The sequence below is a fragment of the Arvicola amphibius genome, chromosome 11 (genome assembly GCF_903992535.2).
Source record: "Arvicola amphibius chromosome 11, mArvAmp1.2, whole genome shotgun sequence".
NCBI classification, from domain to species: Eukaryota; Metazoa; Chordata; class Mammalia; order Rodentia; family Cricetidae; genus Arvicola; species Arvicola amphibius.
The window spans coordinates 14635022-14647598 of record NC_052057.2 but is presented as its reverse complement, the minus strand read 5'-3'; the positions used below and the strand labels follow the sequence as shown (position 1 = coordinate 14647598).

Here is a 12577-nt window from a genome sequence, read left to right as displayed (position 1 = left end):
CTGAGCTACATTTTTTTTTTAAATCTGTGAAGAGCTACAATAATGGAGTAAATAAATAAGATTTTTTAAAGTTCAATGTTTACAGACATATTATAAAAAATGACTGAATCAGAAGACATTAGATAATGTTGATACACACCAGGAAGGAATTTGGGAAAGGAAAGGCACATCATTTCACCACAAGAAATAAAGACCACAGTTGGAAGTTAGTGGGTAGCCAGAGCTTTAGGTCTTGTGGTGGTGGGACCCCCAGGTCTGGGGGTCCCTATTGGTAGGACCTCCCATATAGTACTTAGCTGAAAAAAAGCAGTTGGGGAATTGACTGTGATTCTTCTCTGTTAAAAAGAAAGTACTCTTTAATAAGCCTGGTGTGTGGAGGGGAAGCAGCAAAAATTTACAATGGTTTGGTGACACTGAAATCCTAATGAATTTCAGATTTTTTTTTAAAAAAAGAAAGTATAATGTAGCAAGATTAAACAACTTTTTTCATTGAATTGAAATTTTACAGTTAAAAGCTACAATTTCAAGTAAGCATCATTTTTCACTTTTTAGCTTAATTCTTTTAAAATCTGTGTATGATTTTAAACTATTTTATTTATTTAACTCTGCCTGTAGTTTTGCATTTTCTATTTCTTCTTCCATTGTTATTCTTTGGAGTATCTTTTTAATGTGAAGATGATAAGATTAAGAGGTCCACAGTATGAGGATTAAGATAATGAGCATTGTCTTTTAAAGGAAGAAGATCCTGTAACATTGTGTACTGTGGTATTTTAAAACGTATTATTTTGTTTAATTTGATGTATTGGGTGCCTTAATTTATAGATATGGTTTTGCTACCTTATTTAATACATAATGAGAAACAATGATTGGAAGGTATCCTAGAATGACATGAACTTCTAGATTATATTTGGTGAATAATGAGCAAGATAAGTTTGGAGAACTGCAGGCATATGTTTTCAACAGCAGAGTGTTTATGTCAGATAGCTTTGAAGCTAACAGCATTTTCTTTATTGATAAATCAAGAGTAAAGATTGACAAGGAAGGTGCTGACGGGAAGCTGGGTTTGACAGTAACTGATCAGATGCCTTGCTGATCACGGTAGCTTTGCTCCAGTGAGGATGGGAGTGATGATGTGTTTGTCTAGGGGCAGTGCCAGTCGACTCTTGCTTTCCTGGGATCGCACCTTAGCTCCCAGATCTCTGCTTGTCCTTAGCAGGCTTCAGTTGTTGGATGGTAGGTGGTGGGTCCTTCCTGTTGAAGCAAACGTGATAGGTCATTTATTTTGTTTTTGAGGATTACCTGTGGAGAAGACCTGTTGCTTTTTGTTTTGTTTTGTTTTATGTCTTTTTGCAATTTAGATTCTTATTTGCTTTCCTGTTTAGTAGAAATAAATACAGCAAAATTTGGGTGAGCCATATGCTAAACTTAAGATTGTAGAGGTTTGGAATCAGAATACTGCTTTATTGCATTAGCTATAGTAGAAGAGAAACATATTTCCTATGCTTCTGCTTCGGCTGCTACAAATCCCATTAATGCACCCTCTTGATGATGCTTCCTTTCTCCTGACCAAGATGGTTGCTGATGTCCAGTTTCCCTAGGTGAATGGTATCTTATGGCAGTTGGCATTACTCTTATTTTGCATATAAGGAAACAGGTTGTCAGAGAAGAAATAACTCATTGAGAAAAACCATTATTTGAGGAATTATTCATTTTAACTTAATATCTATCTAATTTATGTACATTTCTAACATGTATATTTAGTTAAGAGTGCAATGAAACTTTTGCCAAAATGTACCCCAGCTATAACCCACAATGTAAACTACTAATGGCTATGTATCTTTTCCATCAGTATTCTTAGAGGCAAAGTAAACAAATTACATTAAATTATTAGACATTTATTCCAGATATAAAGCTCTTAAAGTGTTTTTAGCGTTGAAAGTAGCTTATCTATCTTTAAAAAAGTTCTTGGTTTCTCCCTCCCTTCACCCCTATCCACCTGTGGCAGGTAAGAGTGAGAGAACTGGCCCTGCCCCTCATCTGCACACACCGGAGAGCAGGCTTGGCACCTTGTCTGGGCAGCACACTAGAGCTGGCCCTGTTGGCAAGGGCGCAGGTGAGCCGGGTTTGTAGGCATGAGAGCCTACAAGCTGCTTTTTCCCTTCCCTCGTATGCCATGGGATGGCAAGGGTAAGGGAAGTATGCCCTCCCCGCACCCCTTGCCACTTGTGCACCCCTTGCCACTTGTAACAGGCAGGAGAACTGACCTGGGGTTGGGGCATGAGCCAGCCCTGCCCTTCACCAAGTGCAGGATTCTGGAGAGCGGCTAGCATCTCGACTGGGCAAACAATAGAGCTGCCCCTGGTGGTGTGAGTTAGGGTGTGCTAGACCTAGGGTGTGAGAGCAGGAGAACTGGCCCTCCTCCTTGCTGTCTGCTACATTGGGTGAGCTAGCCAGTGCAGTTCTGGAGAGCTCGCCTGGGAAAGCCCATTTCCTGAATTTCTTGTAATTCCCTGATCTGAGTTCCTACAGCTGCTCTGAGCTCTGAGACCTTCAGGAGTTCCTGATGGCAGGAGAGTTTCTGGTGGGTTTGGCTGGAGCGTGGCTATCTCTATATAATCTGCCCCTGAACACAATAAAGGGGGCATTCTTGGGGAATCCAAGGATGACCCATGTCTCTGTCTCTCTGTCTGTGTTTTTTAACCTCCAGCCCCTTGCCCGAACCTAGCGAACTGGGTAAAAATGCACCGAACGCAGACATGGAGGCGCTGTGCGTGGCAGCCGGTCCAACATTTACCCCATCTATGAACTGCTGGAGCACTTGAAGTGGCTTGTTCTGCAGACCCAAAGCTGCAGGATCTCCATGACACAGGGCCACAACAGCATATCCAAGAGCAGTCCTAGTGAGGGTCCAGTGTTGAGAGGATAGTGGAACCCAGAGGTCTCAAACGTCAATGATTCATTGCAGCAAACACTTATGAATAAAGACTGTGTGACTCACTGAGCCAGACTATAGCTTCCATGTGGAGATTTTTCTTATTTTGTTTTTGTTTTTGTTTGTTTCACTTAAATTTTGTTTTGTAGGGGAGGTTTCAATAGCAAGGGAATGGGGGGATGAGTGGAATCAGGATTCATGATATGAAATCCATAAACAATAAAAGTTAAGCATTCTTAGTTAACATGCATTAATTCTATGTGCTATATGTATATTATATGCTAGTTAACATATAAATATATACAAACCCAACTATTGATACCTATATAACAATATATTTGTTAATATATAATTCTGTATTTTAATCTCATTTGTCAATATGAGATTTATATTTAAAATATAATTTTCTGTACCAATGTCTTGAAGATTTCCTGTTTTCCTCTGATAATGCCAGTCTTAAATTTAATTCTTAGATCCATTTCAAATTGAGTTTTGTATGGGGTGAGAGATGGGGCTCTTGTTTAGTTCTTCTGTGTATAGGTGTCTACCTCTCCAGCATAACCCTTTATTGGAGAGGCTTCTCCATTCTTCGGTGCATATTTTGGGACCTAGTCAAGAATTACTTTGGTTGCAGTTGGTTTTCTTCAGGGATCAGTATTGAGCACCATTCATTTGTGTGTCTGTTATTCAGGCCTCACACTGTGTTGCTGAGTCTGATTGTATAGTGGAGCTATTTCTTTCTTTATTATTATTATTATTAAAAATTTCCGCCTCCTCCCCACCTCCCATTTTCCTCTCCCTCCCTCTACTCCCCTTCCCCTCCCTTTCCAGTCCAAGAAGCAGTCTGGGTTCCCTGCCCTGCAGTAAGTCCAAGGTTCTCCCCCCTCCATTCAGGTCCAGGAAGGTGTGCGTCTAAATGGACTAGGCTCCCCAAAAGCCAGTACAAGCGGTAGGATCAAAACCCAGTGCCATTGTTCTTGGCTTCTCAGTCAGCCCTCATTGTCCGCCACATTCAGAGAGTCCGGTTTGATCCCATGCTTTTTCAGTCCCAGTCAAGCTGGCCTTGGTGAGCTCCCAATAGACCAGCCCCACCATCTCAGTGGGTGGGCGCACTCCTCGCTGTCCTGACTTCCTTGCTCATGTTCTCCCTCCTTCAGCTCCTCATTTGGGCCTTGGGAGCTCACTCCTCGCTGTCCTGACTTCCTTGCTCATGTTCTCCCTCCTTCAGCTCCTCATTTGGGCCTTGGGAGCTCAGTCCTGTGCTCCAATGTGGGTCTCTGTCTCTATCTCCATCCATCACCAGATGAAGCTTCTATGGTGATATGCAAGATATTCATCAGTATGGCTATAGGAAAGGGCCATTTCAGGCTCCCTCTCCTCAGCTGCCCAAAGAACTAGCTGGGGACATCTAGTGGAGCTATTTCTTAAATTCCGGTGTTGTGATGTCTCTAGCTTTGTTCAGCAGTTCAGACTTTTTGTATTTCCACATTAACTGTTAGGATTTCTTTTATAGCTTCATGAAGAAAGCCGTTGGCATTTTGACAGGGATTATATTGAATTTGTAAATTGCTTTGGAGAGCTATGGATATTTTAACTATTAATTCTTTCAATACTTGAACATGGAAAAAATTCAGTGTTTTTATGTCTTTCATTACTTTTGTTAAGATTTTGTAACATTTATTGTAGAATTCTTTAGCTTCCTTGGTTAAATTTGTTTCTGGGCTTTTATTTTATAGCTATTGTTATGAGCTTGTGCTCCTGATTTTCTCATCTCTCTGGTGTATTAAATGCTGCTGAGTCAGCTAGATATAAAGCTCAGTAGTAGAGCATTTTCCTAACATCAGTGACACCCTAGGTTTGATTCCCAGGACCACCAAAAATAAAACTAAAATGCTACTGAGACATTTTGATTGGTTTTAAGAGAGGCTTTTGCTACGTTAGCCCTAGAACTCATTGAGTAGCAAGGCTCACCTCCATCTACTGGTCACTTGTCTTGACTTCCCAAGCATTGGAATTACAGGTTGCAAAGAGTGTTGTATGTTGGCTTTGTATCCTGCAACATTACTGAATTATTTTATTAGTTCTAATAATCTTTTGATGAAGTTTTTAGAATTTTCTGCAGAGAGTATTGGATCATCTACAAATTAGGATAGTTTGACTTCATCCCTTTCTAGTTGTATCTCCTTTAGTTTGTTTTCATGCTTAACTGGTTAAAACAAGACTTCTGGCACTGAAAGTCCTGATAGTAAACACCCTTTTTACGATGCCTGCTACGACTGTGGCTAGATTCCAAAATTGTGATTGAGTCATTATGAGATGCAGTTTCTGTTCGCATTATCTACCAGTCTGTCTTTAGCCTCATCCAACATTCTGTTTTTCAGATTATTTCAGTTCTAGAATTTCTATTTTTTATTTTCCTGAGGGATTTTGTTGTTGTTGTTTGCTTTTACTGAGATTGCTTAGTTTTCTACTCATTGTAAGTGTGGTTATAAGTACTACTTTAAAATCTTTGTCTGCTAATTCAAGCATTTGCCCTACTGTAGAGTCCATGCGCATCCACTGCACTGTTCCCTCTCCATCCCCTACTGTAGAGTCCATGCGCATCCAGTGCACTGTTCCCTCTCTCCATCCCTACTGTAGAGTCCATGCACATCCACTACACTGTTTTCCTCTCTCTACCCCAAGAATGAAGCACATTTTATGTATTTGTTTGTCTATAAGCTTATAAAAAAATCTATCCTGGGCATGATGAGTATCATGCTGGTAATACTGTTGCGTTCTTCTCAGTAATGTGATCTTAAGTCTTTATTTCAGCAGGATATTAACTTGGTTTGAGGTTGCAGAGGTCTGTGCTTATGCGCACAGCTGAAATTTTAGGTCCATGCTTTCATCCTTAGCGGCTTGGAGTCTGCTGTTCTTAAGACGATTTGAGTTTCAAACAGAGCTTTGAAAATAGTTTACATAATTTTTGATATCACAGAGTTGGGCATGTAGCTTAGTGGCTTAGCACTTACCTCCAAATTTTTGGATATCAGTTTTGACTTTTTCTTACAGAATTCGCCTTTTATTGTCTGTGTTGCCAGTTGGTCCTTGGTGGTTTTTCTAATCTGAAAATTTTTGGTTGGCGTTTATCTGTTCTGGGTGCAGTCTTGAGTTTACCTGAAGAGTGGAAGCTTAGAAATGACAGCTTTCTCATTGCTGTTCACTTTTCCAATAATATGTGTCCCATCCCACCCCAGCAAAGTCCTGGTTTTGGTCACTTTCCTGTGCCTTATTATAGTTTTAGTTATCTGTAGGACTCTGAGTCTGCTAGAGGAATTCTGTCAATACTGTGACCAGGACCTGAATTCACTCCTTCTAAGCCCATGGTGTAGCACTCTATATAGTTCACTCGACGGGATGGGTTAGTGGTCTTACTCACACATTGAGAAACTAGAAGAGGCAGTGGGTAGGTAAAAGAGAGTCTAAAGATAATGAAAACACTGTTTTTACAGATTATGTTAAATACATTTAATTTGTTCTATTGTTTGAGGAGACCTAAGACTTTATTTGAATTTTGAAGACTTGTTCCCTTGCGCTGCTGTTTATTTGTGCTTCTCCTGTCTCTGGAGCCTGAGGCACATTGATTGTTGGAACTTGGAAGTTCAAGACTAGTCTGAGTAAAACAGGACGCCTCCATTGCAAAAACATCCAAAGACAACAACAAAACAAGAAACCTTTTACTTGCTAACACCTTCGTGTATGTTTATGTGAGGTGCAGCCACCTGTGTTAGCACATGTGCAGGCTGGAAGTTCATGTTAGGATATCTTCCTCAGTCTCTTTTCTACCTTACTTTTTTTTTGTTTTGTTTTTGTTTTTTCGAGACAGGGTTTCTCTGTGGCTTTGGAGCCTGTCCTGGAACTAGCTCTTGTAGACCAGGCTGGTCTCGAACTCACAGAGATCCGCCTGCCTCTGCCTCCCGAGTGCTGGGATTAAAGGCGTGCGCCACCACCGCCCGGCTCTACCTTACTTTTGAGAGAGATTCTCTCATTGATTTTAGAGCTCACCATTTTGGCTAAGTCAGTCAGCAAGCAAGGTCTCAGAATCTGCCACAGTCCACCTGTCTCCACCCGTCAATGCTGAAGTAACACATGGTTGCCACCATGCCCAGCTTCTTATGTGAGTGCTGGGGATCCGAATTCTGGGCCTCATGCTCTCACGGCCAGCACTTTGCCCACTGAGTCATAATAATAAGAGCTTATTTTGCTAACATTTTTCTCCTTAACATGAAATTGGTTTTATTTATAAAGTTTAGGTACATAGCATGTTGTATCTAAAGTCATATGTTGTACATAAAGTCAGATGATTAGTTAAATTATATATCTATAATCACACATTTCTTTGTTTCTCTCTGTCTTCTCCACCCATACACCTGAAGATACTTCCTCAGGAAATTTATACTGTAGAAGTTACTAACTAATTATACTTATTAAGATTATGTTCTTAATTCTTATTCATTTTACATGACAGTCTTTTATCCTATTTGTAGCATTTTAATTGAACCTTAATTTCCTTAAAAATCTTCATCATCTTGATTTCGTCATAGAATTTTAAGTGAGTGTGATCGTGTGTAGGTTATCCTTCATATACTTACATTGCACAATTAATTTTTGGCTCTAGAGTTGAAACTAAATACTTTAATTTAAAAGGTCAATTGAATGTTTAATTCAAGGCAGACTAAATCTATTTAATAAAATCTGTTCATTGTAGGTCCAGGTCAAGACCTCGTCCACGTTCCCATAGTCGAAGCAGTGAGAGATCCAGCCATAGAAGAACTCGTAGTAGGTCTAGGGACCGAGAACGGCGCAAAGCACGGGACAAAGAGAAACGGGACAAGGAGAAGGACAAAGGCAAGGACAAAGAAGTACACAGTGTCAAACGGGGGTGAGTTGATAAGAGCTGATGGAGTGAAGATTAGTAATGCCAAGCAGTGTGCAAACTAAACTTTCTCTCTGAGCTTCTTCCTGTTCCTGCCTTTGTGGGTAAATTACTTTAAGAGGAATAGAAGGTAAGGGCTTGCCAATATTTTGCATGGTTCTTGAAGTTTTTATTCTCTAAAAAATAAGTTAATTTTAATAACAACATGTAACTCTTCTTACATTCTTTTCTGTTCTTTTTGTCTCTACCTGACTTTTTAAAAAGATTTTTTAAAAAAATTTAAATTATGCATATGTGTTGATATGGGGTATGAGCATATCTCAGTAGGTTTTCTATTGCTGTGAAGAGACACCATGACCACAGCAACTCTTGAGGTGGTAGCTTGTAGTTTCAGAGGTTCAGTCCATTATCGTCATGGCTGGAAGCATGGTGGCATGCAGGCAGACATGGTATTGGAGGAGTAATTGAGAGTCCTACATCTCGCAGGCAAAAGGAAGTCATCTGAAACACTGGGTGGTATCCTGAGCATAGGAGGTCTAAAAGCCCATCCCATAGTGACATGCTTCCTCAACAAGGCCATTCCTACAAAGCCTCACCTCCTCATAGTGTCGCTCCCTATGAGATTATGGGTGACAGTTACATTCAAACTACGACAGTACACATGTGTTCTGGTTCCTGAGGAGGCCAGGAAGGGTGTGAGGGGAGCATGTAATACTTTGTAGCTAGAATTACTGGCAACTGGGAGCGGGGAACTGAACTCAGGTCATCTCCTAGACGTTCAAGTTCTCTTAACTCCTGGGCTGTGCTCTGCATCTTCTGTCCTCAGCTTTTATGTCACATTTACAGTGATGATATGAAGCTCTGGCTGAACTGCTGGAGTTTATTTACTTTTTGAAATGTTAACCTTGTGGCAAAAGTTTAAAAGATGTAATTTTTTTCTTGACCATTCCACGACTATCCTAGGAAAATTCAAATTCTAGTTTTAGAACATTATAAGAAAAGAGATAGGGGTTAGATATTATATAATTTCTCTTCTCATTGCTATGTCAAAACAGCTGAGAAAAGCAGCTTTAGAAAGGAAGGTTCTTTTGGGTCACAGTTAAAGGCTTAGGCCATCATTGTGGAGGAGGTCATGGTGTCAGAAACTTATCAATGCAGAAACTTATCAATGCAGTTAAAATGCCTGTGATATACTTACTGTGGAATTTAAAGCGCAAAGCAAAATAAAGTGTATCAGTGGCAAAACAAGATACACTCTTACCATTAGATTCATAAGTCTATTGGCTGGTAATAATAAAACTAGAGAGAAGGGAATGTATAACTGGGAGTTAACTTTTTCATTAAAGAGCCTTTTATTTTTAAGATAAAAAGAGATAAGATGATTCTTAAAAATTATTTTCAAATTGCAAATGTTAATAGCTTTGTAAGCCTGGAATATTTGAATGATTATTATATGAATTTCTTATGTGTTCTGAGTTGACTTACTTGTTGTGGTAGCCTACTTTGCTTATGTGCAGATTTAAGGAATCTAATAGGAACTTGAGGGGTATTGGTTTACAGGGTCTAAAGGACAGTTGCCTTTTCTTCTAAAATGATATGATGATTAATAAGAGAAAGAAACTGATCTTATCCAAGATTTTATTAAGGTTTAAAAATATTAACTTTAAAAATTTTACATGGTATAACATTTGCTTTGTAAGAATAATTTATCTTTTAAACATTGGTACAAGTTTTTCTTGTTTCTGTTCATTTTTCTCTTAAATTTTAAGAACTTAACTATATCTTATTTGTAGACAATTGTTCCTAGAAGATGAAATTTCTGTAACATGAAAACATTTTATTTAATATTATTATTGTATTGAAATAAGGTATAACATTATTTTGTTAAACTGTTTTTTGAGAACTTCATACATAAACATATCTAAATCTCTTCTCTCTCTTTCTCCCCACAACTCTGTCCCACATTGATGACTGCTTCCTTAACTATCATTATTAAATTGTATGTATGTATAACATATTGAGTCCCATTAGTATTACTCGTATGTACATGTGCCCAGGACTGAATATTTGGAATTGGACAACCTATGTGGTAGCTTATCCCTGGAAAAAATTGATTTTCCTTCTCTTAGCAGCCATTGACTGTAATTCTTCATCAAGGTTGAAATCTTGTGGAATTTCCCTTATCCATGTAGGCATGTCAACTTACGTTGTCATTATGCAAACCTTGTATGGGGAGCCATATTGTTGAGATTGTTCTGTTCACCTTCCCTCTCATATGTGGAAGATATCAGAAGACATCTCAAAGCAGGGCTCCAGTCCGCTGGCTCTTACAGTCCTTCCTGGCACCCTTCCACAATATTCTGTGAGGCGTAGGTGGGATAATTAAGTTGCAGATGTCTCATCGGGGTTTGGCACTCTATCATCACTTACCCTCTAAATTTTGGCTACTTGTGGATCTCTATAGTGGTCTCCATATAGGGGTGAGGGACACACTTAATTGTAGGTATATTTGGAATAAAATTAGAAATTAAATTAGTTAAGGAAAATGGCAGTAATAGATTCTCTTCTGAGGTCTATGATCTTCTGGCCACTCTTAGTTTACTGGGTTTAGAGTACCATATATGTATTTCTTCCTATTGAACAGGACTTGAGTCCAATGAGACCTTTGTTGGTGACCTCCATGATCAAAATACCATTATTGTTTCACTAGGGGTATCTTGCCACTTATATCTCAAACTGTTACTGAGAGACAATACTCAGAAATTTGTAATCTCACAGGGCATGCAGCTTGTTGTGCTGATGCTGAACTTATGCATCCCGGCATCACTCATGGATTAGTAGTTTAGGTTTCTGTATCAACTTCACATCCATGTGCAATAATACATAGTTAACTGCTTTAGAATACCTTTCAGAGCATTTTAGAAAATTGTGTATGAATAAATAAATAGCTACCATTCTACTGTTCTGAAACCATAGTGCCATCTTCAAGAATAGAATATAAATGGATTTAATTTAAATCCATCGTCAATCATTATTTAAATCACTATGCAGAAAAAGAAGAATTGCTTTTGCAGTGGTTGTTGAATACTGATGTATTTTCAATGTCTCATCTCCCCAGCCCACCGAAGTCCTATGTTAGATATTTGGAGATTTGGTACAGTATTGTTAGGACAAGAGATCTTTTAAAAGGTAGCTAAGCCAAGAAAACTTTGCTTTATTAAGTGAATTAATATTATTATAGCAGAATTGGATTTGTTACCGAAGTAGTCGATTTCTTTTGAAGTATTTTCTTGACTTCTGTTTACTTTTCTCCCACGAAATAGCAAAGAAAGCCTTTCTAGAAGCCAGCCAGCCATATTTGTCTCCGTGGCCTCCAACCTCCATGCCAGTTGTCTCTGTTCATTGTAAAGGATCAGGTCTGAGGTGTTGTGTTGCAGCGTCACATAATAGAGCAAGCTATCAACTACAACACTGTCATGTTAATTTGAGTCTAGTTAGAATTCAGGCAGAACAGTTAGTTTTTCTAAACCGGACCTGCTCTGTAGAGGCTTTTCACCATTGTTTCCTTACTAGTGCCTCAGTAGACAAGATATTGTTCTAGGTTATGCATTAAGACTTCTGGAATACTTTGCTCAGACATTTGGACTTATGTTTATACATTCTAATGATATGTTATAACTTCCGGAACTTTATACTTTCTGAGAAAGTTAAGTAAAGTATTGCCCTCTGATTATACGATTGACTCTTCTGTGAAATGGGGATTTGGTACTTTAAAAGCTGTAAGTACAGAAGCCGGTATAAGAGTACTATTACAATGTAACAGTCATAACTTAGGGGTATACGGGTCGCATCTACCTTGGCATCCTTCCAGTGCTTGCACCTTTGAGTTCCATGTGTAATTCCTGTTGAGAACGTATTTTCTCCCCTCTCCCTGATGTTTGGCAGAGGATGTTGGAAGTGATTTGGGAAAGCTGGACTCTGAGTTTTGACAGCAGTTGCATACTTACAAAGCCTGTCATGTTTTTCCTTACCTCTTACTTCTTTATGCAGCAGGAAGTCACTTATGCTAATTTACTCCAATTTGCATATAGGTTATAGAGTTCTGGGGTGCAGAGCATGCTTAGAACTCCTTTTAAGTGTCTGTTTGGATCAAAGCAGGGCTGTGTGATAGCTGTTGTCTGACACCAAGCTGTGTGGTGTTGTTTTCATTAAACATTTATCACACTTCCAGTGTGACAGCAGGCAACTTTGTGCCAAGATAACATGTTTTCATGCAAAATTTATTGAAAAAGATGAGACTTTGTAAAAAGATCTTGTTGCCTTTCACCAGTGGCGAAGGGTAAATGTTTGGTTAGAAAGTAGTATACCTTGAACATGTGTCATCGTGACAGAAGGAACTTCACACTGGCAGTTTTGTTAAGTGGGTAAATAAATCTATCTTTAAAGAAATGTGTGCATTTTTCTCTTTCAAATGAAAGGTTTTGCGATTTCCTTGTTTATTGGTTTTCACAGCGATGGCCTATTATTGGGTATATGTTTATGTTATAATGAAACAGCACCACCCTGCTCCCATTATGTAAGTTTGAGTGTTAGGTTTAATTCAGCTAAACAACTTGTCAGTTTTTCAAAAAGATGAGGTCAGGAAACGGAACATATTATGGCACAAAAGCCAAAATAGATAAAAGCTTCATTAGTTCTCCCTCGGGCCAACACCTTTCTCTTGTTCA

At 38.9% G+C, this 12577-nt stretch overlaps 1 protein-coding gene across 1 annotated transcript in view; it reads left to right on the top strand.

Annotated features, from left to right (window-relative positions):
• Nucleotides 1–12577, top strand: part of Rsrc1 (arginine and serine rich coiled-coil 1) — a 288071-nt gene that overhangs the window by 69220 nt on the left and 206274 nt on the right. Inside the window, exon 4 of the mRNA XM_038348299.2 lies at nucleotides 7683–7856. Within this exon, the coding sequence (XP_038204227.1) occupies nucleotides 7683–7856 (174 nt within the window). The remainder of the gene's footprint in view (nucleotides 1–7682; nucleotides 7857–12577) is intronic.